This window comes from Salvia miltiorrhiza, chromosome 5, assembly GCF_028751815.1.
Source record: "Salvia miltiorrhiza cultivar Shanhuang (shh) chromosome 5, IMPLAD_Smil_shh, whole genome shotgun sequence".
NCBI lineage: Eukaryota > Viridiplantae > Streptophyta > Magnoliopsida > Lamiales > Lamiaceae > Salvia > Salvia miltiorrhiza.
The window spans coordinates 8,525,377-8,552,023 of NC_080391.1; the positions used below are offsets into that span (position 1 = coordinate 8,525,377).

Sequence of the window (26,647 nt, forward strand, 5' to 3'; positions counted from 1 at the left end):
TCAAGTAACTCCAATGCGGCCTACTTACTCAATGTGGTCATCTCTTATTAAGTAAGTAAGTTATCAAGTAGACATCAATGCGGATGCTTTAATCGAACGGAGGGAGTATTAACTTAGAGTTTAGTTTTTCTTTAAAATTTGAATAATTTGATATTTTATCAGCGTCTATAGACTCTACCTAATTCGTTTCGCGAGATTCTTGAGACAGACAGGAAAGCAGAAAATGACCTCAGGCCGGATTCCAGTTCTTCCTACCACTCTCATTTAATCCAATTTATTATACTGAAATTTATATAAATGCCCATTCTCCACAAATTTAAATACAGTACTCTATAGAATCAATTGACTTTCATGGTATTTTTGTAATTATAGTGGTATTGGACTTGTACTTGTACCATTTTTTTTAATTATTATTATTGTTAATTTTTTATAACTAGTAAACTATTTTCTTTAATTTTCATTTTTGAGTTTTTCCTGTGTCCATGTCCTTCAAATCCACTCCTCGCCCTTTCATTGGAACATTTTCGTGGCTGTCCTGCTCTTATTTTCTCTCTCTTTCCTTTTCAGTTCTTCCACTTCTCTATCCTCAAAACCATCCCCAAAACCCTGCAACATCCAACTCTTAAGCGATAATCCACATTTTCTTGTTTTTAACATTTCATGAAATCTATGTTTAGCATATGATTCTTTAATTAAATAGCAAGCTGCAGTTTTTCCAATTCGGTTTCGCGTGCATGCTCAAGACAGATATGCTTACCTTAAATATATGACTATATGTCCGAATTATAACGAGGAGGGAAGAATTACGGAATCTAAAAAGGTAGTACATTTTAGCCCTTTTCTTCTTTTTATTCTCAGCTCTTCTTCTTCGTCTTCCAATTCTTGCTTGTAGGATTTTGGGCACACTAAAAAAGCAATCTTGCATGCGGTTGTGCCTTCCTTTTAAAAGTATCAAATCTTGATTGCAAATGCCAGAACATATTACAGTTTCATGCGCATTGTTGTGTTGTACACATGTTCGATTTAATGCTAAAGTTCTTCTGTTTGAGCCCTTTTCAGATTCCGAAAGTTTTCAACAGCATATTAATTAGTTCTTGGCTGTGTTTGATTCCGTTATAGGCAAAGTCACCGTTTCTGTTGGGGTGCTTTCTTCTGCATTGTGGTCTCTGAATGACAACAGCAATGAAAGGGATCTACAAAGGATTCAAATACACTATTTCTCAATTCTTTGGTAGATTCCCTAGCCAGATCTTGATTACTTTCTCTACTAGTAAACCCTTACAAAGTGAAAGTTTCCATAATTGTTTGCAGTTGTGAAGGAGCGCGAAATAGAGATTGGATATCCGACGGATGTTAAGCATGTGGCACATATTGGGTGGGACGGGGCCTCCGGAACGGCGCCCAGTTGGGTATGTCTCGACCTAATTATTTTGTGTTTTTCCTAATTTGGGGAAAAGGAATTCTTGTATAATCTCCTTTCACTGGTTATGGAATGCAGATGAGTGAATTCAAGACGGGGCCCGATTTCGCAGCCACATCGATCGGGAACTCTGGTTCTGCACTCTCTCCATGGTCGTCTCAAGGTATGTTCTTCTCCAATTTCATATTAAATTTTTGTTATTAGTTTAGACAACGCCATTATTGGAGTATGCGTAGATTGCAGAATGTTGACAGCTGTTGAAAGAATTGGGAAAACCATTTGAGTATTGGGTAGAAGGTGTGTCAAGGGCTAAAAAGGGGCAGTTGTCTGTCTTGTATTTGTATCATGTGCTATATCGATTTGGACAAATCTAATGGCCTTGTCACGGGCTGAAATTATTGACTGGAACAATGGCAATATGTCCTATGTGTTGTTGTACTAGTCGGACATTATTTTTGAGAGAGCACAGTTTCATAAGATTCTTTACCTCAAAGCAGGGGAAGTTTTGGCTCATCTGTCACGAGGTGTTTGGAGATTGGTGGAGCTCTGCCTGAAAATGGGGCATGAAAAAGACTGTGTTTTTTGTATGGGTCACATGCCCGATTTTCGCAGCAGTACTAGTGTCCTAGAACACCTGAAGTACCACTTATTTTATTAAGAAAATAGAGTAAGAGAATCGGAAACAAGAAAGAAAAAAGGAGTGTACTTCTTTAAAGGAACTTTGGAAACAAACATTTAGTTATATGGATAATAATTGCCCACATGAAAACAGTGCACAAACATGCATTGCGGTGTAGTATGACTGCATACGGTGTAGTATGACCTTGGGAAGGCCAATGCAAATTTTATGTTGTGTTTCTGCTAATTATGCTCCTTCATTATGTATCTGTATGCATCTTCACCAGGTATGCTGTGTCGTTCGTTGTGTATCTCTTTGTTTGTGGAGTCCAATGTAGTTTCTAACGTCAGTACCAACGCGAATTATCATCACATTTAGCACGGTTCTACTGTGTACATGATAACGTCTTGTAGGGATCTTATTTCTAGTTTTGTGCATTAAATTTGTCACTTATCACGATAAGGTGATGGTTGTTTTATTAACGTGCATTTCTTGCCTTAAGTTACTTTCGTTAAAGTTCTTTTCGGGCCAATGAAAAACAGACGAGATTGATTGTTCTCTGATGTATGTAGTATGTGCTTCTGAAAGATGAAAGAAATGATCCTAACTATTTATGTGGCCTCATTTCACTTTTTTCTATCAGATTTTGGGGAGTCCATGAGGCAACAATCAGGATCGGAGATATTTAGAGACATGCCCTCCTCGGAACTTTCTTCTCTAAAGAAGAAGCACAAAAGGAAGAAGTGCAAGTCAACTTCCTCCCCAAAGTCTACTTCCGGCTCCTCCTCAAGGTCAGCGAGAGCAGCAGCAAAGTCGAGCGCCAAATTTGTTGAGGGACCAACAAATATTGAAGTTGCATAAAATCATAGATAGAGTAAGCATGCTTATATAGCTCATGAAAACTCCTCCATTTGTACTTGGAACATCCCCTCGCAGATGCAGAGACTTGACAAAGAATAGAGGAAGCTGTAGGAAAATCTCCCAAGTTTAGCCAGGTGAATTGCATATACTAAAGGGGCCATGAAATCTAAGGCATACAAGGTATGTCTTAAGTTCAAACGCGATCGAGAGTAACTGCTAATTTTCTTTTGGTTCAGATGAGGAGGGCATTGTAAAGAGTAAGATAGTTGTTGGTTTGTGGTGGTGCAAATTGTGGGAATTGGATATATACTAGGGGACAAACCTGTATCATTAGTTATCTAGGCCTTTTTATTTATCTTGTGTTCTTGGGCTTGCTGTCTACATCTTCAAACTTAAAATCCTATTCTTTCTGATGAGTGTTTACTGCTTACAGTTCATCTGTCTATAATAAACAGTTCTATGATTCTATGATTTATAAGTTGCAATTTCTGGTTTATAATATAATATCGTCATAAAATCTGATTCAGTTACAATCCCTTTAAAGCTTTTTGCTTTCGCCGCCAATAATCCCTCTTTGATCGCCAAACCTCCGCCCAACTCAGCTGTAACCGTACCCTTCGCCACTCACAATTTTGAATGAGGTTCAACTTTTCAATTTTGCTCCATTGATTAATAAAAACGAATGCCAAATGTTATGCGAAGAATCTCCAAAATGTAATACAAGCGCATCAACCCCGCACATTATACAAATATTAAACACGATTCCATCGATTCATAAGTACTCAAATATACGAAGAATAATCATAGTGTTGTTGCGTACAAAGTGTGTAAAAATAAATTAATTTTGAAAATGGTTGTATATATTTAAAAAGATATTTTGCGTATATATTATATGTATATCTATAATCTAAATCTAATCTAAGGATTCAATCAAAAATAAATAAATCTAATCTAAGGATTATAATAAAACAAATCATAAATCTACATATTTTTTCACTTCATTTGTCATAGCTTTGTCGCTTCATTTGTGATATTGACTAATTGGTTGTGAAGTGGAGTAGTATTTTGTGGGAGTTGGTAGTTAAGTAGAGCGGCAATTTCGCAGAGGTAGAGGAGGAAATTGCATTTGACTAATTCTTCACTGAATCCATTACCATTTTCCTACATCTGAGATGGGTTTTGTTCCTCGACACCCACAATTCTACACAGGCTTTCATCTGAGAATTTACCAACCTTGTCTGCATGGACTCAAGAATGGTGACGTTGTCCATTTTGTTGAGCATTCTGGCAGTTGAAGTGGTAAGAGCGCAAGACAATGGCGGCAACGGTACGAAAGAATTAGCAAATATCGACTGCAACGGCATCTATCTCACCTACACCTTCGAATCTCGCAGCAGAGAGTATCCGTATTTGAAGAACGTGACTGCACAGCCTTGGGCCTTCAAGTCCACTGCCACAATCACCAATGCCGGATTTTATGAACTCAAAAACTGGAAAATCTTCATCGGCTTTCAAAACGACGAGATTTTAGTGTCTGCCAGCAATGCCGTTATTACAGATGTTGATGAGCTCCCCGCTGCCGTCGGCAACGGAACTACACTCTCCGGCTTTCCTCAGACGGATTTGAAGACCTCCGTCTTAACCGCTGGAGATTTGGATCAAATTCAGGCCAAAGTTGAATTGAAAGGCTCTCTTTTCGGGATCAAGCCGCCGGGATTCCCTATGCCTCGGACTATCAAACTTGCAAACGACGGATACAAGTGCCCTGCTCCAACTCGGAAAGGTTTGCACTCATCACATTTTCACAATCTATACCTATTATTATATTATAAAAGACTCTTGTTATAATCAAGATAAAATTTATCTCGTAGATTCACAAGGTGTGTTAGTGAATTAGCATGTTTTGGGCATGAATTCAGCAGAAATACAGTATTTTAATTTTTAGGCACGGAGTTAGTGATAGTTTGGCATGCATTGAACAGGAGGGACGATGAGTGCTTGCTGCGTGAGGGATTTGAAGGCAAAGCTGAAGAAGACGACGCGGAAGTACATGCCGCGGCAGAAAGGCGACCTGATGATGACGTACGACGTGTTGCAGGCGTACGGGAACAACTACCTCGCTCAAGTGACGATGGAGAACGAGAATCCTCTGGGGCGGCTGGATCACTGGAATCTGACATGGGAGTGGAAGAGAGGAGAGTTCATTAACTCAATGAGAGGCGCCTACACTCGTAAAAAGGATATCTCAGAGTGCACCTACGGCGCCGCCGGTCAGTACTATCAGGATTTCGATTTCTCCAAAGTGATGACGTGTGAGAAGAAGCCCATCATAGGTGATCTGCCACCAGACAGAGAGAAAGACAAAGAGGTCGGGAATATCCCCTTCTGCTGCAGGAACGGCACCTTGCTGCCCACCACCATGAACCACACCAAATCCAAGTCGGTCTTCCAGATGCAGGTCTACAAAATGCCACCCGATTTGAACCGAACAGCTCTCTACCCTCCCGAGAAATGGAAAATCGTGGGTGTCGTCAATCCGCAGTACAAATGCGGGCAGGTAATACGAGTCGACCCCACAGAGTTCCCCGACCCCACCGGCCTCCAGAGCGTCACCTTAGCAATCGCAACGTGGCAAGTGGTGTGCAACATCACGCGGCCCAAGAAGGGGGAGACGCGCTGCTGCGCCTCCTTCTCCGCTTACTACAACGACTCCGTGGTGCCCTGCAACGCGTGCGCGTGCGGCTGCTCCAGCACCAGGCGCTGCAACGCCCACGAGCAGCTTCTGCTCCCTCCCGAGACGCTCCTCGTCCCGTTCGCCAACAGAACGAAGAAGGCCGTGACTTGGGCAAGAATCAAGCATTTGAGGCTCCCCAGACCGCTGCCCTGCCCCGACAACTGCCGCGTCAGCGTTAACTGGCACCTGGCCACCAACCACGTCAATGGCTGGTCCGCTCATGTCACCATGTTCAACTGGGGAGACATTGATTTCGCAGATTGGTTCATCGCTGTTCAGCTCGACACCACCGCCGCCGGTTTCCAGAAAGCTTATTCTTTCAACGGCACGCTTCTCAAAGACCTCAACGGCACCATCTTCATGACCGGCTTGCCCGGTCTCAATTATTTGGTCGCCCAGACTAACGGAACGCACCCTAGTCGGGACCCTAAAGTACCCGGTAAGCAGCAGTCGGTTATCTCCTTCCACAAGAAGCACTTAGGTAGTAGGCCCACTGCAGACCGTGAATTGTTTCCTACCAAGCTCTTTTTCAATGGGGAAGAATGTGCGCTGCCTCCTATCCTTCCAGAAGCTCGCGCTTCTTGCCGTGCTGCACATTTTCAGACTGTTGCATTGCTCGCGTCTATCACCTTTTTGTTTCTCATCTTCTAGTACATCACAAATATTCTTCACTCCGCTAACTTCTAACTATCTCAAATTAATATGTTTTGCCATAATTTTTACCGTCTTGCCATAATAAAACAAATTAAGATCGTAATCAACACTTCATCAAGACTTGTCTTTCTCAGATTGTGATATAGACTGCATAGGAACTATCCCCCCTCGTTTTGGCCTTTTCTGTAACAAACTTAACAGCTAATTTTACAACCGCTAGTACTATATATCACAACCTCGAACAACTAACTCAAGAAAAAAAAAAAAAAGTGATGATGAGAATCCCAAAATCCTTAAAAATATGTGGTGGTGTCACTGCACTTGTGATAGTAAGTCTTTTCGTGATAGTGCTAGTTCTGTGGCTAACAGTGCTGAAACCTAAACAACCCAAAATCACGATGCAGCAAGCCACCTTAAAACATCTACACTTTTATGATCTCCAAATCAACGTTACGCTGGGGCTGCTGCTGACCGTGAAGAACCCTAACCACGCGAGCTTCAGGTACGAGAACACGACGGCCTACATAAGCTATCGCGGATCGCCTGTAGCTGAAGCGCCCATAGAAGCGGACACCATACCGGCGCGTAGGGATCACGACATCAGCACGGATTTAGTAGTGGACGCGGACAGATTGGTGGCTAATAGTGGTTTTCTGGGGGATGTGCTGGCCGGCTGCCTCAACTTCACGTCGTCCACCACTCTCCACGGCAGAGCCAAGGTGCTCAACTTATTCAAGATTACGGCCACCACTTATAGCACCTGTGACATCTCGGTATATATCTTTTATGGGAATGCAACTTCTGTGTGCAATTCCAAATTTAAATACTAGATCAATTTTTGTTCCTACAATAAGGTGTTGTTTAGGAAATTTATCTGATTTATGTCAAATGAGCTTCCAAAGGCTTTAAGAAAATTTACAATATATATGTTCTATTTCCTCCAGATCATTAGTAGTTGGAGAATTTTAATTATTTTTGACACTGTGATCGATTTCCAGTTCTCTACAGCTTATTATGATCGATACAATTTTACAATGTTAAAAAAAGTTATCGGTAGTTCAAATTTAATTTGAATAACTGAATCATCTGGAATTTTAAATTTGAAATACGTAAGATGTTCAGATTCTGAAATTTCTGGGGACCGGATTGTATTATGATATATATGTAGTAAACTAGACGCGAAGAATAGTATTGGTGTAGACTTTGCACATCTACTATGATTTCACAATGATTTTGATGCTGATTTACTCAGTTTTGGTCACTGCACGCACCCCCAAATTCCGAACAGCCAAATTCTTCAGAATTTGTCTAATATCAATGATTTTCGGTTTGTTATAAAAAAGTGTATTTGCTCCGAACAATTTCTGAGCAATTTATTCCTAATGTTGATAGATGAATATCGGCCGGCAAGACATTTGATATTACAATGGGGACTCTGCTTATAAGTCCTATCCATTTATTTGATCAGATTTTTTATACATATATACTAGTATATGTTTTGTATGTGGGATTTTATATATATATATATATATATATATATATATATATATATATATATATATATATAGGGTAGGGTTAATATAAAAACCCCTCTTAAGATGAAAACTAGGAACCAATTTAAAGCCATTGATTTAAATAAAATAGAGGGCTGAGATTAAACTACAGATGCACAATTTCGATTGCATAGATGCACAGTTTCAATTGCATAGATGCACAATTTCGATTTGCTTGAGTATTTTGCATTGTTGGTTTCAATTGCATAAATTGCATATTTTTTAAGTGCACAGTAAAATATAATAGATGCACAGTTTCTTTTGTTGACTAAATCCTAACCATTAGATCTAAGATTTAAAAGGTCAAGATTAGGTTCCTAGTTCTCATTTTAACAGAGGTTTTTATTAGAACCTCTTCCTATATATATATATATATATATATATATATATATATATATATATATATATATATATATAGGGGGCCGCTCCAATGAGACCCCCTAATTTTAGTGAGATCTAGGGCACGATTTGGTGCATTTATTTTATCAATCCTATGGCTGATATTGTAGAAAGTTTTTCATCGTCAAAATTCCCCTATTTATAGTAGAGTTTCGCGAGTTTCGCTTCCTGTGATGCAATGATCAAGAGCACCTTCTTGTATGTTATTTCAACAAGGATCGACTGGTTATTAGTGGGAGACGAAGCAGAAAATATATAGCCTTGAGCGATTAGAGAATCTTATTTGGGGCTAGTTCACAGAAGTTTTTATGAAGAATATGTTTTCATAAGCTGTCGTCAGCAGAAAGTAGACGTAATTTAACTATTTAAAGCAAGGAAAGAAGACTATGGTTGAATATGATTGAGAATTATGTGACGTATCTCGATATGCGCCTTATAAGGTTGACACATATAGTAGTTGTAACTTCTCATAGAGTTTTGGTGTAGTGCCATTGCTTGTTGGCAAGCCAAACATTCCTTCAACTAATGAAGATATATCTCATTTCCATTTCTTCCCACCAAACTTTTGTTTGAGATCTTGATATAATTTAGTGCTTCTTTGGTGGGCACTATATAGCGTATCATGAGCTTTACTCTCAACTGTTCAGTATTGGGTACACAACTTTTCTCAAACATGATAGCAGTACCCCTAGCTTTTTGGCAAGTATTGATCTCTTCTATCAGAATCCTGACCCGTAATTTTTCTACCTTTTCATTTTTCTTTGTATTGTAACAATTCTGATTCTCAAATCAGGAGTTACTGTTGATATTGCAATTACAGCTTCTATGGTTTGTGGTGGTAAAACCACTTCTAAATTCAACCTTTCGAATTCCTTGATCAATTTTCTTCATGGGTAAGGAGAAATCCTTAGTTAACTTGAGTTTTTCTACTCAAGGCATCCACTACTAAATTCACTTTGCGTGGGTGATAATTTATTCCACAATCATTGTCCCTTATTAAATCGAGCTATATTTTTGCCTTATACTTAGATCTTTATGCTCGAATAAGTATTTTAAACTTTTATGAGGTGTATCAATTTCACATCTCGTTTCAGAATACCATTGTTGCTAGTTCCAAGTTGTGTTGAGCAATTCAGTTCTTGTGGTCTATGTTCTCATGACCCAATAACAATAACTCTTTCACTTTGCAACAATGCACAACCAAGTCCATCTTTGATACACAGGACCAATTTTATATGGTCTTTCAACTTTGAGAATTCGGCCATATTTTAAAATAGCCTTTCATCCAACAACAGATGAGCAATTTGAGAGAAATCTTTAAACCTTAGAAGATGTGACATAGACTATTGTACTAGAGCGAAGAAGTGGCGACCTTAGCAGTAGGGACACTGGCGATCGTAAGAAATTCTGGGTTCCAAAACTCTCTTTCCAAAAATGATTTTTCAGAAGGAGCGAATTCCCCGCAAACAAGGCAGGAGACGACTATCTCAAGGTGCATCACGCGTACTCAGAAGCCGCATTATGCACTAGATTGAAGGATGAATTGGGAAAACCTTTCGCTAGTAATTGAATTGGCCTACAATTATAGCTTTCGGGCAATAATTGATATGACACCATATGGAGCTTATTGTGGAAAGAAATATTGATCTCCACTCTATTGACATGAGGTAAGTGAAAGAAAAGTAACAGGACCTGATGCGCTTGAAGAAATGATTACGCTTATCCGACAAATTCAACAACTGCTCAACGAACCTCAAGAGCGACAGAAATTTTTTTTTGTAGATACTCGTTGATTTGATTTGAAATTTTTGAAATAGGGGATGAAGTTTTTCTCAGTGTTCCGCATTCTAAGAATGCACAAATTCGATGTGAAAGAGAAGTATCTAGCATTATTCTCTGACGTAGTCAAATTTCGAGGACGAAATTTCTTTAAGGGGGAGAGGATGTAACACCCAGCATTTTCACTACAGTATATATATTATTTTCTATTATCTAAAAGAAGAAAGAGAAGTAGAATCACTGAGATGAGATGAGATATTATTAGTCGACTTATTGCTCGGCTAATTGAAGTGACGGATGTTATTTAATTATTTATCTATGAGTTTTTTTTTTTTAATAGTGATAGTTTGAGGAAATTTAGTATATGTATATAGAATTGTATTATATTTCATTGGGTGTATAATAATTTATTAATTTAGATAGCTATCAAATACTACTTGAGCTTGGAGCACAAGTTTCGTGAGTCATATTAGTGTAGAGAATTGCTTTTCTAATTTATTCTTATTTTTATTTGATCTAATTTTGAGGGCCACAAAATAAGGCTTATAGGAAAAGCCAAGTTTTCCTCTTATTATTTATTTCTTCTACAAACCTCAAATGGGCCGATCAGTAAGGGAAATGAGGTTTGAATTATATTGCTCATTTCTATAATTGGATTTAAATTTTTAATGTTTGAGATAAGCATTTATTTATTGTAAAGTGTATATATTAGTTTGAGGAGATTCATTTCCTTTTCTTCTCCCCAAAACAGTCGACCTTCTCCCCTCTCTCTTTATGGAACCTCAGTTTGAGTTTACTTTCAACCTTCAAGAAGATTCAGCCGCCGCCTCTGCTCCGACCGTCGTCGGCTGCCGTCGGGTCCAAGTCCGGCGTCTCGTCTGTTCTTCCCTGGTGCCCCTCGCACTACTCTCATCTTCTCTCAATTTAGCGAAGAACCCAAATGAGAAGCCCTAATTTCAAAATCCGAAATCGCCGTCACCCGAGCCCGAAATTCGGCAATACAGCAGCCTCCTCTTCAACGGGGTCGAAGTTCTCGCACCGGAAGTCCTCGCCGTTCCCCCTTCTTTTTCGATGTGGAGCCCTAATTATTAGAAGAAGGAAATTACTACTATCGCGACTGGAAGGCCAACGAACGGCTGAGCTTCGCCCATCTCTGCCTTGAATCCATGCTCGAGAATGAGAGAAAGGGAAACGAGCTCTAATTCTTTTCTACTTCCGCCGTCATGGTTCGGCTGCCACCTCCGCCGTCTGTGGAAGACCGGCGATTCAGCGGCGCCGCTCCATTCACGACGCCGCTACTGCTGCTACACGATCCCCTCCGAGGCAGGAAGCGCTGCTGTCATCATCGTCGTCTTGGCTCGACTGAACAGGGTAGCGTCCCTCGTCGTCGAAAAGCCCGATAATTTCTACGAGGTCACACCTCGATTAAAGCCGAGATAGTTCTTTTATTTCCGATCGAGTACAAAGGCGAGGTTTATTTCACGACTAGAATATTTCGATGAGGAAGGAAGAATCACAGTTTTATTCGACCGCGTTAGACGAGAATTAGCTAAATCTATTAACGAGGATTAATAGTAGAATTCCCGATAATCGCTCAGAAGATTAGTTCATGCATACCAGATTCATGCATAGTTAAATTACGCTTTCTCATTAATTAAGAATTTTCCTCGAGGCAATGTCTTATTTTATATTCTCGTGATTAAGGTCAAGCGCAAGAGTAAGAACTACACAAGGAGTTAGAGTACCTTAGCAAAACTTTGCTATCAGGTGGGAAATTTCTTACGCGTAAATAAAATGCTATGCATGTGTTATGCTTTAAAATGCAAATTGGATCTTCAAGTGTGGTATGCTTTATTATGCTTTACGCTAAATGATTTACGCTTGATTACGCTTGAATGCTTTACGCTGATAAGTTTATGCCTGTGATTGATGCTTGCGTCTGTTGGGGGAGGCCTCCCTCAACAGTACGATGCCGTGTCCGCTGAGGAGGGCCTTCCTCACGGCGCGATGCCCGTGTCCGCTGAGAGAGGCCTCTCTCGCGGCGCGATGCCAGTATGCCAGTGTTACAGCGTCTATTGGGGGAGGCCTCCCTCAATAGTACGATGCCGTGACCGCTGAGGGAGGCTCCCCTTCACGGCGCGATGCCCGTGTTCGTTGGGGAAGGCCTTCTCCACGACACGATGCTTGTTTATGATTGTTGATGATGAAGAATGCGCTCATGCTATTTAAGAATTTGGAAATGTTTAATGAGAAAAGGATATGAAAGAAACTCATGCCTCTTATGCGATATTGTGAAATTGTTAATGATGTTATGTTATATGCTTGGCAACTGCCCACTAAGTACTCTTGTACTTAGCCCTTCGATGTTTATGTTTGTGCAGGTTGAGCTGTGATGGGCGATGAAGTGTTGTTGCTGAGTGGAGTTTTTGTCGAACTTAAAGTAGGCTCAGAAAGGATACATGTCTTCATACATGTATCACAGTTATGCTTTCCGCTGTAAACACTGATTATTTCAGTTACGCCTTCCGTTGCAAACTCTGATAATGTTTTAGCCAAGCCCCTAATGATGCCTTTTTCCTTTTAAGGAATATAACGCGTATACAAGTTCTTTGAGTACCCTTTTTATGCGAACTATGCCTTTTTCCTTTTTAAGGAATATTTCACGCGTATTCAAGCTCTTTGAGTATTCTTTAATGCACCCCTTTCTAAACCCGCTTCTTAATTTCCCTTCCCCAGTCATGGTTTTCCCGGATTAATTATCCTTAATTAAGGCCGGTCGTGACAGAGTGGTATCAGAGCAGGTCGTTTGCTCTGAGCCTAAATATTCCTTTGAGTCTAGTCTAAATTTGAATCTTTGGACTAGTGTGAGTAATATAGTAAAAGCTCTGCTCTCCATCTCATCCAACTTAGCCAGGTACGGATTTTCAGAGTTTTGAAGTAGCATGTTACATTTTTAAACAAGTTTGAGATATGAGTTGCAGTTTTGCAAGTATTAGTATGATGGAAACTTATATATTTTAAAATGAGCATGGACAACATGAGTTATTTATGAGTATCCTCTGCCTATACGAACTTTTGAGATTTGAATGGATAAAAGTGTTATTCATATTTTAATATTTGTGTTTTGATATGTGGATGGAGATATAGAAAGTTTGATGATACAATAATGACGTATATCAGTCGCGATGTAACCTAGTACTAGTAGTGATGTTATACAGTTACGGCACCACAATTAATACTAAGAGCTTTTTGCAACATATATTCCTATCTTTCGTATGAGAACTCATTGAGGCAAATTTTCTCATGATATGAAGTTATCAAAGTGGTCATTTACTAGGTTATTATTGAGATTTACTTGCGTTTTATGACTTGAATTTTGGTGTATGAGTTTTATAACTTAGTTTGATTCTAGTTAAGTAGGAGTTTGACTTTATTGATGGGGTGAAAACTCAATTTTGGAGATTTTGTGTATTTACTCGGCATGATGTCTCAAAAGAAGAAGTGGAAACCTGCCATCCACCAGATGAACAATTTAGAGAATTTACTCCTCCCCCCTCATCTGGAAAGAAGAATTGCAGAAAGTTTTTCATCGTCAAAATTCCCCTATTTATAGTAGAGTTTCGCGAGTTTCGCTTCCTGTGATGCAATGATCAAGAGCACCTTCTTGTATGTTATTTCAACAAGGATCGACTGGTTATTAGTGGGAGACGAAGCAGAAAATATATAGCCTTGAGCGATTAGAGAATCTTATTTGGGGCTAGTTCACAGAAGTTTTTATGAAGAATATGTTTTCATAAGCTGTCGTCAGCAGAAAGTAGACGTAATTTAACTATTTAAAGCAAGGAAAGAAGACTATGGTTGAATATGATTGAGAATTATGTGACGTATCTCGATATGCGCCTTATAAGGTTGACACATATAGTAGTTGTAACTTCTCATAGAGTTTTGGTGTAGTGCCATTGCTTGTTGGCAAGCCAAACATTCCTTCAACTAATGAAGATATATCTCATTTCCATTTCTTCCCACCAAACTTTTGTTTGAGATCTTGATATAATTTAGTGCTTCTTTGGTGGGCACTATATAGCGTATCATGAGCTTTACTCTCAACTGTTCAGTATTGGGTACACAACTTTTCTCAAACATGATAGCAGTACCCCTAGCTTTTTGGCAAGTATTGATCTCTTCTATCAGAATCCTGACCCGTAATTTTTCTACCTTTTCATTTTTCTTTGTATTGTAACAATTCTGATTCTCAAATCAGGAGTTACTGTTGATATTGCAATTACAGCTTCTATGGTTTGTGGTGGTAAAACCACTTCTAAATTCAACCTTTCGAATTCCTTGATCAATTTTCTTCATGGGTAAGGAGAAATCCTTAGTTAACTTGAGTTTTTCTACTCAAGGCATCCACTACTAAATTCACTTTGCGTGGGTGATAATTTATTCCACAATCATTGTCCCTTATTAAATCGAGCTATATTTTTGCCTTATACTTAGATCTTTATGCTCGAATAAGTATTTTAAACTTTTATGAGGTGTATCAATTTCACATCTCGTTTCAGAATACCATTGTTGCTAGTTCCAAGTTGTGTTGAGCAATTCAGTTCTTGTGGTCTATGTTCTCATGACCCAATAACAATAACTCTTTCACTTTGCAACAATGCACAACCAAGTCCATCTTTGATACACAGGACCAATTTTATATGGTCTTTCAACTTTGAGAATTCGGCCATATTTTAAAATAGCCTTTCATCCAACAACAGATGAGCAATTTGAGAGAAATCTTTAAACCTTAGAAGATGTGACATAGACTATTGTACTAGAGCGAAGAAGTGGCGACCTTAGCAGTAGGGACACTGGCGATCGTAAGAAATTCTGGGTTCCAAAACTCTCTTTCCAAAAATGATTTTTCAGAAGGAGCGAATTCCCCGCAAACAAGGCAGGAGACGACTATCTCAAGGTGCATCACGCGTACTCAGAAGCCGCATTATGCACTAGATTGAAGGATGAATTGGGAAAACCTTTCGCTAGTAATTGAATTGGCCTACAATTATAGCTTTCGGGCAATAATTGATATGACACCATATGGAGCTTATTGTGGAAAGAAATATTGATCTCCACTCTATTGACATGAGGTAAGTGAAAGAAAAGTAACAGGACCTGATGCGCTTGAAGAAATGATTACGCTTATCCGACAAATTCAACAACTGCTCAACGAACCTCAAGAGCGACAGAAATTTTTTTTTGTAGATACTCGTTGATTTGATTTGAAATTTTTGAAATAGGGGATGAAGTTTTTCTCAGTGTTCCGCATTCTAAGAATGCACAAATTCGATGTGAAAGAGAAGTATCTAGCATTATTCTCTGACGTAGTCAAATTTCGAGGACGAAATTTCTTTAAGGGGGAGAGGATGTAACACCCAGCATTTTCACTACAGTATATATATTATTTTCTATTATCTAAAAGAAGAAAGAGAAGTAGAATCACTGAGATGAGATGAGATATTATTAGTCGACTTATTGCTCGGCTAATTGAAGTGACGGATGTTATTTAATTATTTATCTATGAGTTTTTTTTTTTTAATAGTGATAGTTTGAGGAAATTTAGTATATGTATATAGAATTGTATTATATTTCATTGGGTGTATAATAATTTATTAATTTAGATAGCTATCAAATACTACTTGAGCTTGGAGCACAAGTTTCGTGAGTCATATTAGTGTAGAGAATTGCTTTTCTAATTTATTCTTATTTTTATTTGATCTAATTTTGAGGGCCACAAAATAAGGCTTATAGGAAAAGCCAAGTTTTCCTCTTATTATTTATTTCTTCTACAAACCTCAAATGGGCCGATCAGTAAGGGAAATGAGGTTTGAATTATATTGCTCATTTCTATAATTGGATTTAAATTTTTAATGTTTGAGATAAGCATTTATTTATTGTAAAGTGTATATATTAGTTTGAGGAGATTCATTTCCTTTTCTTCTCCCCAAAACAGTCGACCTTCTCCCCTCTCTCTTTATGGAACCTCAGTTTGAGTTTACTTTCAACCTTCAAGAAGATTCAGCCGCCGCCTCTGCTCCGACCGTCGTCGGCTGCCGTCGGGTCCAAGTCCGGCGTCTCGTCTGTTCTTCCCTGGTGCCCCTCGCACTACTCTCATCTTCTCTCAATTTAGCGAAGAACCCAAATGAGAAGCCCTAATTTCAAAATCCGAAATCGCCGTCACCCGAGCCCGAAATTCGGCAATACAGCAGCCTCCTCTTCAACGGGGTCGAAGTTCTCGCACCGGAAGTCCTCGCCGTTCCCCCTTCTTTTTCGATGTGGAGCCCTAATTATTAGAAGAAGGAAATTACTACTGTCGCGACTGGAAGGCCAACGAACGGCTGAGCTTCGCCCATCTCTGCCTTGAATCCATGCTCGAGAATGAGAGAAAGGGAAACGAGCTCTAATTCTTTTCTACTTCCGCCGTCATGGTTCGGCTGCCACCTCCGCCGTCTGTGGAAGACCGGCGATTCAGCGGCGCCGCTCCATTCACGACGCCGCTACTGCTGCTACACGATCCCCTCCGAGGCAGGAAGCGCTGCTGTCATCATCGTCGTCTTGGCTCGACTGAACAGGGTAGCGTCCCTCGTCGTCGAAAAGCCCGATAATTTCTACGAGGTCACACCTCGATTAAAGCCGAGATAGTTCTTTTATTTCCGATCGAGTACAAAGGCGAGGTTTATTTCACGACTAGAATATTTCGATGAGGAAGGAAGAATCACAGTTTTATTCGACCGCGTTAGACGAGAATTAGCTAAATCTATTAACGAGGATTAATAGTAGAATTCCCGATAATCGCTCAGAAGATTAGTTCATGCATACCAGATTCATGCATAGTTAAATTACGCTTTCTCATTAATTAAGAATTTTCCTCGAGGCAATGTCTTATTTTATATTCTCGTGATTAAGGTCAAGCGCAAGAGTAAGAACTACACAAGGAGTTAGAGTACCTTAGCAAAACTTTGCTATCAGGTGGGAAATTTCTTACGCGTAAATAAAATGCTATGCATGTGTTATGCTTTAAAATGCAAATTGGATCTTCAAGTGTGGTATGCTTTATTATGCTTTACGCTAAATGATTTACGCTTGATTACGCTTGAATGCTTTACGCTGATAAGTTTATGCCTGTGATTGATGCTTGCGTCTGTTGGGGGAGGCCTCCCTCAACAGTACGATGCCGTGTCCGCTGAGGAGGGCCTTCCTCACGGCGCGATGCCCGTGTCCGCTGAGAGAGGCCTCTCTCGCGGCGCGATGCCAGTATGCCAGTGTTACAGCGTCTATTGGGGGAGGCCTCCCTCAATAGTACGATGCCGTGACCGCTGAGGGAGGCTCCCCTTCACGGCGCGATGCCCGTGTTCGTTGGGGAAGGCCTTCTCCACGACACGATGCTTGTTTATGATTGTTGATGATGAAGAATGCGCTCATGCTATTTAAGAATTTGGAAATGTTTAATGAGAAAAGGATATGAAAGAAACTCATGCCTCTTATGCGATATTGTGAAATTGTTAATGATGTTATGTTATATGCTTGGCAACTGCCCACTAAGTACTCTTGTACTTAGCCCTTCGATGTTTATGTTTGTGCAGGTTGAGCTGTGATGGGCGATGAAGTGTTGTTGCTGAGTGGAGTTTTTGTCGAACTTAAAGTAGGCTCAGAAAGGATACATGTCTTCATACATGTATCACAGTTATGCTTTCCGCTGTAAACACTGATTATTTCAGTTACGCCTTCCGTTGCAAACTCTGATAATGTTTTAGCCAAGCCCCTAATGATGCCTTTTTCCTTTTAAGGAATATAACGCGTATACAAGTTCTTTGAGTACCCTTTTTATGCGAACTATGCCTTTTTCCTTTTTAAGGAATATTTCACGCGTATTCAAGCTCTTTGAGTATTCTTTAATGCACCCCTTTCTAAACCCGCTTCTTAATTTCCCTTCCCCAGTCATGGTTTTCCCGGATTAATTATCCTTAATTAAGGCCGGTCGTGACAGTATAATTCGTCATGTGTCCACATTTAATTCAGACTAATTCACAAGTTAGTTTTAACTCAGCCTGTGATGAATTAGTCTGAATTAAATGTGCAAACTTGACGAATTATACGTGTAATGTTACGAATTATTATGCTTTAAGTGTATGAATTAAATGGATCATTTTAATTATTGTGAATGCTTTGACACGAGTCCTGATCATCTGTCAATGAACTATAATGTCATATTGCATGAACTAAAAGGCAACTCTGTACGTATTCATTATTTATTTTATTGCTGAACTAGTGTGAACTAGTATGAATTCGTATGAATTACTTGACGAATTATCAGTGTAACAACGAATTATTGAGAGAGAGAGAGAAATTATTCCCTTTAAATTTGGAAACGTGTTATTATGAGAGAGAAAAATTAAATTTCAGAACCCAAATATACCCTTGATCGAAAATTTGCTATGAACTATAAGTATGTGAAGTCCGAATGTAACTGCCCATCAAGATTTAATCACAGCCATTCAATAATTGATTTAAATGGTCAGGATTTGTTCTTATATTATAGTCTAAGGGAAGTTTTCTGTATAACCCTCCCCTATATATATATATATATATATATATATATATAGTTCAATAGAGAACACTAAATATTCAAATAACAGAGAACAAATCTCACCCGTTATCTTATCTAATCTAACGGTCAGCATTTATTCACGCCATGTTCAACGGTTTTTTATGTTGAACATGTAGGGGGTCGAACCCCAGAACCCCAAAAATTCAGTATATTTTTTTTAACGTTCAACGAAATGACTGATATGTTCAATATAATTTGATGAACATGGGCGTGTTCGTGTTCTCCATTGAACGCGACCATATATATATATATATATATATATATATATATATATATATATATGGGTGGACTAGAATAAAAACACTCTTAAGTGTATAAAATATAAATGTTTCTTAATGTACGAATTTTATGTAGAGCACGTATGAATTTATCCAACAGAGTTATGAATTGCGAAAAATAAATTTTTGTTACCTTTGAGATTCGAACCCAGGACCACGAATTCATCCAACAGGGTTACGAATCAACCGTAGATCTTGATGATCTAAGGGCTGAAAATCATTTATATTTTATACACTTAAGAGTGTTTTTTATTCTAGCCCTCCCCTGGGTTCGAATCCCAAAGGTAGCAAAAATTTATTTTTCACAATTCGTAACCATGTTGGATGAATTCGTAACCCTGTTGGATAAAATTCGTACATTAAAAAACGTTTATATTTATATTTTAAGAAGTGTTTTTACTGTACCCCTCCCCTATAGGGGAAGGCTAAAATAAGAACGCTTCTTAAAATATAAATTAGGAACCATTTTTAGCCCTTAGATCATCAAGATCTACGGTTGATTTATCACCTTGTTGGATAAATTCATGGTCCTGAGTTCGAATCCCAAAGGTAGCAAAAAATTATTTTTCGCAATTCGTACCTTTATACAGTTTATTCATGCGTGTTATACATAAAATTCATGCATTTTTACCGGTTCGTAATTCTTAAAATAAGGGTGGTTTATTGAATAACCGCTTCATATATATATATATATATATATATATATATATATATATATATATATATATATATATATATATATATAGGGGAAGGCTAAAATAAGAACGTATATATATATATATATATATATATATATATTGATACACAAATATAGTGGCTTGATTAATATTAAATGTTCAATTTTTCTTTCATATTTGCTGGCTGAATATTTATGAAAGAAAGAATACATACATAAATAAATAAATATGTTAAAAGTCCATATAAAATCATAAATCTTATCAATATTAATATTTTAATAATTTTATTTACGTTTAATAGATAGTTTCCAAAAATGAAAAGAGATTACTTTTTTTAAAAAAACATCCCAAAATGACAAAAACAAACTATTTTTTGTGGACTGATGAAATATGAGGAAGCTTGATTGACCAATTTAGCTGGATCTTTCTTATACTCCCCACTTATCTTCAACTTACAAATGACACTTTAAAATGATAAAGTATCATTTGTATGTTGAAGTAGTGTTATTGTGAAGTTGGTTTCACCATAAAACCGGTTTCACAGCAGTTTTTGTGTTTATAATGATACTTTTCAAATATAATATGTGGTCCCTACCTTCTCTACACACATCAAATAAGTTGTCCTTATCCACTTTACATTCTTAACCCTTTATTCTCAATCTTTGTGCCCAAATCAAATGTGTCAAGATAAGTGAGACGGAATGAGTAGATAATATATACTCGTCACACTACCAAAAAAAAAGGTCAAACTACAATAGAATTAACGACGGAAACAAATTATGTCATAAAATTATAACGAACTAACAACAAACTAATTATGACTTACATTTTCAGCAATTAACGGCGAAATTTACATCAAATCTACTACGAAATCAGCTACAAAATACCCATCATAAAATTTTACTACAGAATTATTTCGTAGTTAAAACTAAGGAATATTAATTATTTAAATAATTAAAAAAATATTGACAAAATTATTTTGTAGTTAAAAATAAATAATATAAATTATTTAAATAATTATAAATTAACGATAAAATTATTGCGTAGTTAAAATTATTAAATATTAATTATTTAACTACTTAATTATTTCATCGTTAAATTTCATAATACAAAATAACACCTCCTCATTTTCATCCTTGGGCACTATATGCCCTAATAAAAAATTCTCTGCTGCCGCCGACTCCACCACTCCGCCAAGTTCCACGGGCGAAAACCCTCCGAAGGTCTGGTTTTAATTTATATACCCTTTAGCATTTTAAACTCGATTTGTTTGATTTCTTGTCTCTGATCTTCAATGCCTTTCTTGTCTCTGATCCTGGCCACCTCTTTCTCGACTGACTTAAAGGTCCCTTCTTTTTGTTAATTCTATGGAATTTGAATCGCACAGTTTAATATTTTAGGCCATCATCTAATTGCATGTTGGAGTCGGTTAGCCTGACCAATTTAGGTTTTAATTTCAATATTGAATGCAGGATTGATTCATCAAATCATTATTGAGTTATAATGATGCACGATTTCAGCATGTCGAGTTCATTGTTTCCGTTTAATAAAATTTGGGCAATTTCACTATCTGAAGAAATATTGATATCTCTAAAATATTATTCTGTCACTGGTAACAGGAAAGACACCTTGGATATGAGTTGGTGGGATGATATACCAGAATATATTGTTTCTGTATTTCGAGAAATGTATGATTATTTATTTATGAGTTTGGGTGAGGAATTGACTATGTGATTAAACGTACTTGAACCTTTATATCAGATCATCCATACATCCTCTACTGTGTAGCAGTAAATCCCTAAATTTTATGTCCATTTTATATAACACTGCCTTATAAAACGTGATAATAAGAATGCTGCATTTTACCTTATATCACACCATGTGAGTAATCTTTTACATTTTTTTTTTTGATAAATTATACAAATAAATAAACAAATTTGATTTTAATTGTATTTGCTTCTTAATCTGTGTGCTCTGTCAAAGTACCAAAGATTGACTAGTTGGTTCCGTAAATTCTGGGAACACAGGTAGGGATAGTAGTAGATCTTGGACCCGGTCCAGATCCGTGGATCCAGATCCGTTTTTGGATCTCAATTTTTTGGATCCGACGGATCTGGATCTGGATCTAGATCTTGAAATTTTAGATCCGGATCCGGCCCAAATCCGACTCGTGGATCCGTTTTATTTTATATATATTTTTTATATTTTATATTTAGTTTACTAATAATATTAACTAAATTAAAAATAATAAATAAATTATATTCAAAAGAATAAAAAATAAAAGTAATTAGATAAAAGTATTTTGTGTTATATTTTTCATGATGAAAATTAGATGTTTTGATTTTGTGATTTTTTTTTAATTTAATTTAAAAATAGTAGATCCATGGATCTGGACCCGCGGATCTGACGGATCTGGATCCAAAATTTTCAGATCCACGGATCTGGATCTGGTATATGAAAATGGATCTGGATCTGGATCTGATATTGGCCAGACTCGGTCCAGATCCGGCCCGTTGCCATCCCTAAACACATGTCCTACATATTTAGATTTTATTTTGTTATACCTGCGCCAAATAATTTTCATAATTAGTTTTAACTATTAATTTTTACTAGCTTGTGTAATTTTTTATAGCTGTTAACGACGAAAATTTTTCATCGTTAGTCCGTAATTAAATAAATGCGACTAAATGACAATAATTTAGCTAGTTACGGAATTTTTCGTCATTAATTTGTCGTTAGATCTAGTAACAGATTATTTTTCTGTCGTTATTTTTGCTAGCGCCCATGAATCTAGATTCATAGTTCGTTGTTAACTGCCTTTAGCGACGAAAATTTTATTTTTAGCGACAAAAATTTTTGTCGTTGATCCGTTGATTTTTTGTAAGGAAATTAGTATCTTGTCGAGTTTTCACGTAAAATTACTTTATGGTATAAATTATAATTATAAATTTAAATAACAAATTAATATTTTATTTCAATGTGATTAAAGTTGACAGATCATTGGAAAAAGTGTTAAAATTAAATGAAAATATAATAGAAAAATAGGCTACATGTTTCTATATTTTTTTGATTTATATGTTTAAAAAATTTATTTATATACTCGTGACCAAATCTAATAAAAAATGATTTTATTATTTGATTTCATTTGAAGCTCATATATTAATTCCTACTAATTAAATCTCAGATCTGTTTAAATTTATAAATAAAGATTGTTACAATGATTGGGCATATGAGTCTAAATAAAAAGATAAACATTAAATAAACATTAGTAGTAAATGGTATAAATAAAATAAAGATTATAAAATAGAACAAATTCCATTGGGCATGTTGATTAATGTTTGGACCGATTAAATTTTATATACTTATACATATTTCAAATAAAATTAAAAAATAATAGTTACATGTTTGCGTCCCAAACTCGTATACTTATAGTCACTAATTACCCAAACATGTATGCTTTCGGCCCCTTGATCATTAAGATTTACGGTTGATTCATTATTTTGGTGGATGAATGCAGCACTTGATTTCAAATTTTAAAGGGATCGAAATTTTTATTTTTTTCGAGTGCAATAAATTTAGCAGCGAATGCATTTTTTTATAGTAGATGCAGTAATTTTAACACAAATATGCATTTGTGAATTATATATGCATATTTATGTTTAATATTATGTATAAATATTAAAATTTATGGTACTACAATAAGACTAAAATCTACTGGAATCTCAACCTTATATATATATATATATAGAGAGAGAGAGATATATATAAATAATGAAAGCTCTGATAGGTTAAATCTCAAAAGGTTTAAATATTCCTAGATTGCTATGCTAGGATTATGCTCCATAGGTGAATCTAGATAATATGAATTCTCAATAAGGTTATAACTATTCTTCAGACATTTACGCGTAAAGTTATTGGGCCCCACTATATACATTCATATTCCATTTCATTAATTAGGTATTTAATAGGAAAATAATATATTTTTAATTTGGGGAGTGATTTTTGGACACCTTGTGTCTTAGATCACTCTCAGCAGATCACCTAAATGCATCAGTAACTTTAAAGTTAGGCTAAAACAATTGAAAATGAGATAAAAAAAATGCATCGAGCAGATCCCCTAAATTGAATGGGGCCCATAAAAAATTTGAGTAGTGCTATTTGGACAAAATTTGTCCAAACAAAAATTAAGTTAAAAACTTTTAAAAATTAATTTATTTATAAATTTTGATTCAAGTTTTAAAAAGATTTAGTTAGTTTTATTGTTTTTTCCATATTGTAGTTTTTTCGTAATTTTTTAACAATTTTTATTATTTTTTATTATTTTATTTGTAGTTTGTGTACTTTAAAAATAACAATAATTAAAAAGGTTATTAAAAAATTACAATATAAAGAAAACAATAAAACTAGTTAAATCCTATTTTATTTTGAATCAAATTTCATAAATAAATTTATTTTATAAAGTATTTAATCATATTTTGTCCGGACAAATTTTGTCCAAATAGCATTATTGAAAAAAATTTACACCTACCTAAATTCAATCAAATTTACAACCACCCTAAATTTATTTTAAGCTTATAATTAGTAGGGCCCACACATAATTATTGTTTTTATGTAGAAAATAGGAGATCTGATGTATGCATTTATAAAATCGAGATCCTAAAATTAAATAGGGAAGCTTTAGGGAGGAATATTGGAGCATAATTTTGGGATTTCTGTTGGGAGTAGGGCTGTCAAACCTTGCGGGCCGGGCCGGGCCGGGCCGGCCCAACCCAGCAGGCCTAGGCAATTTTTTGGGCCGAGTCGGGCCGGCCCAAAATTTCAGCGGGCCTCGAACAATGAAGCCCAGCCCGGCCCTATACGGGCCGCCGGGCGGGCCGGGCCAAAAAATAATAAATTAATATATATAGGGAGAGGTTCAAGAAAGAACCATAAATAAAAGAAGACCGGAGAACCATTTTCAGCCATTCGATCATCAAGATCTACGGTGGATGCATCATCTTGTTGGATGAATGCAGATCCTGGGTTCGAATCCTGAAGGGAGCATTTTTTTTAATTTTTTTAGTGCATTAATTTTAACAGCGAATGCATTAATTTTTACAGTGGATGCATTAGATTTGATGGTTCTTCCGTTCTCACAAATAATGTAGTTCTCTCTAGAACCACACCCTATATATATATATATATATATATATATATATATGTGTGTGTGTGTGTGTGTGTGTGTGTGTGTGTGTAGTTCCAAAAATTAATAAATTAAATCAAATTTTTAAAAAAAAATTGAAGACAAATTCGATGAAATAAAAAGGGTCTTAAACAATCTACATCTAAATTACGTAATTGACTAAAATTAAATGTAAACAAATATGACTAAAACTAAATGTAAACAATATGAATACAAGTAAAAAATAAAAACTGATTGCAAAAACAACAAAAACTGAAAACGATTTATTCACTAATGAATTAATACAGTAATCAAATCAATTGGAATCAAATAACAACCACAAAAAATAATAAAAAATAAATAAATCTTTCAAGTAAAAATAATTTAATATTGATTGTTGATTGCTAATTTAAATCCTAAGTTAGACTTTGACTCGTCAATTGAAGAAATGGACTTAGATTGGGTTGGATCCATTGGGATTTGGGAGGAGATATAAATTTTTGGAATTTTCACCTACTACATTGACGGGCCGATTTGGGCCCGAAAGCCCGGCGGGCTTTTTGGCCCACGGGCCGCGTGACCCGGCAGGCAGCATGGGCCGGGCCAGGGAGGCCCGGATTTTTTTGGGCCTTGAAAATCCTAGCCCAACCCGGCCAAAACTACGGACGGGCCGGGCGGGCCCATCGGGCCGGGCCATTCTCGGTCCATTTTGACTCCCCTAGTTGGGAGTGCTCTTAGACACTTCCATAAAAAAATCGATTTTTGCTTAGTATTTAATTTGATCGATTTTTTGTTATTTAGTGATTTGTCTAAAATATTATTTCTAAAAATATATTCAACTGATTTTGTTATTATTTTTTATTTTTATATAAAAAATAAATAAATTAGTGAACTTGGAAAAAAAAATATAAAAACCGAAAATAATAACAAAATCGATTGAATATATTTTTGGAAATGATATTTTAGACAAATTACTAAATAATAAAAAATCGATCAAATTAGATATTAAGCAAAAATCGTTTTTTTATGAAGGTGTCTAAGACATCTGGTGTGCAAAAATCTTTTCCCTTTTAATTTATTCTCACTTCTGATAAGTACGCTAGATTTACAATTCTTCATTTTTGGCTACTTATGTGGATTTGAATTAATATATCTTGATTTTATAAGTTTATATTTTATTGTATCATTCCATCCAGGGATGTTGACGAGCGACTTTCACCCAAATTGATTCGAAACCACTAATTATTCATTAAGTTATATAATAACATTGCAATAATATTTTTTGAGACATTATTTTACTAGCAAATCTGAGAAAAATAAGGCCAACTGCTTTCCAGCAATCAGAATCCTTTCTTTTTTCCAGCTACGATCAAGTACCAGTGACATTCAACAACAGTTAAAATAGATTTGGGCAAAAATCTTGCGTACTTTAACTTTCAAATTGGTTTACTAACTAAATTTGGTTTCTCTAGATTTGTACTTTGTCAAGTACACACTGTGTCACAGCCCGCCCTAACTAAGGATAGTTAAGCCGAGTGATCTACGACTAGGGATGGGGTTAAAGAAGAAGGGGAAGAAAAGGGGCGTCATTTATAGCCGTAACACTTACTCATCTTAATAAAACTCGTCATTTTTATTCATGAATACTCAATTGAAAATAGTCTATGAAAGACAGCATAAAACTTAATTAATATCATTAATCAAGTTATACATCATATGAAACCATTCTCTTAAGACTCAAAGTATGACATAACATACTATAACATCAACAACATCTTGCAGCGGAAAGTAGCTAGACATATGTATGAAGACATATTCTAGACAGGTTAACTATTTATTAACAACCCTGGAGACTCCGC

General features: G+C 36.5%; 3 protein-coding genes and 2 long non-coding RNA genes across 5 annotated transcripts; all 5 read left to right on the plus strand.

Moving 5' to 3' along the window:
- The first annotated feature begins 303 nt into the window (after positions 1-303).
- On the plus strand, positions 304-3,365 carry LOC130985772 (CRIB domain-containing protein RIC10-like). Its single transcript, XM_057908892.1, has 5 exons — positions 304-820; positions 1,120-1,231; positions 1,312-1,409; positions 1,499-1,583; positions 2,683-3,365. Exons 2-5 carry the CDS (start codon positions 1,171-1,173, stop codon positions 2,898-2,900), a joined length of 462 nt encoding a protein of 153 aa, XP_057764875.1. The 5' UTR covers positions 304-820; positions 1,120-1,170; the 3' UTR covers positions 2,901-3,365.
- Positions 3,366-3,872: 507 nt separating this feature from the next.
- On the plus strand, positions 3,873-7,228 carry LOC130985746 (COBRA-like protein 10). Its single transcript, XM_057908853.1, has 2 exons — positions 3,873-4,683; positions 4,883-7,228. The coding sequence occupies exons 1-2, from the start codon at positions 4,143-4,145 to the stop codon at positions 6,283-6,285; spliced, it is 1,944 nt and encodes a 647-aa protein (XP_057764836.1). The 5' UTR covers positions 3,873-4,142; the 3' UTR covers positions 6,286-7,228.
- LOC130985770 (uncharacterized) lies at positions 6,561-7,228 on the plus strand. Its single transcript, XM_057908890.1, has one exon. It carries the CDS (start codon positions 6,561-6,563, stop codon positions 7,116-7,118), a length of 558 nt encoding a protein of 185 aa, XP_057764873.1. The 3' UTR covers positions 7,119-7,228.
- Positions 7,229-11,492: 4,264 nt separating this feature from the next.
- Positions 11,493-12,693, plus strand: LOC130985780 (uncharacterized). The gene is made up of 2 exons (XR_009089080.1): positions 11,493-11,786; positions 12,401-12,693. It is a non-coding gene; the product is annotated as an uncharacterized LOC130985780 (long non-coding RNA).
- A 4,046-nt stretch (positions 12,694-16,739) lies between these two features.
- On the plus strand, positions 16,740-17,940 carry LOC130985779 (uncharacterized). The gene is made up of 2 exons (XR_009089079.1): positions 16,740-17,033; positions 17,648-17,940. It is a non-coding gene; the product is annotated as an uncharacterized LOC130985779 (long non-coding RNA).
- Positions 17,941-26,647: the final 8,707 nt, after the last annotated feature.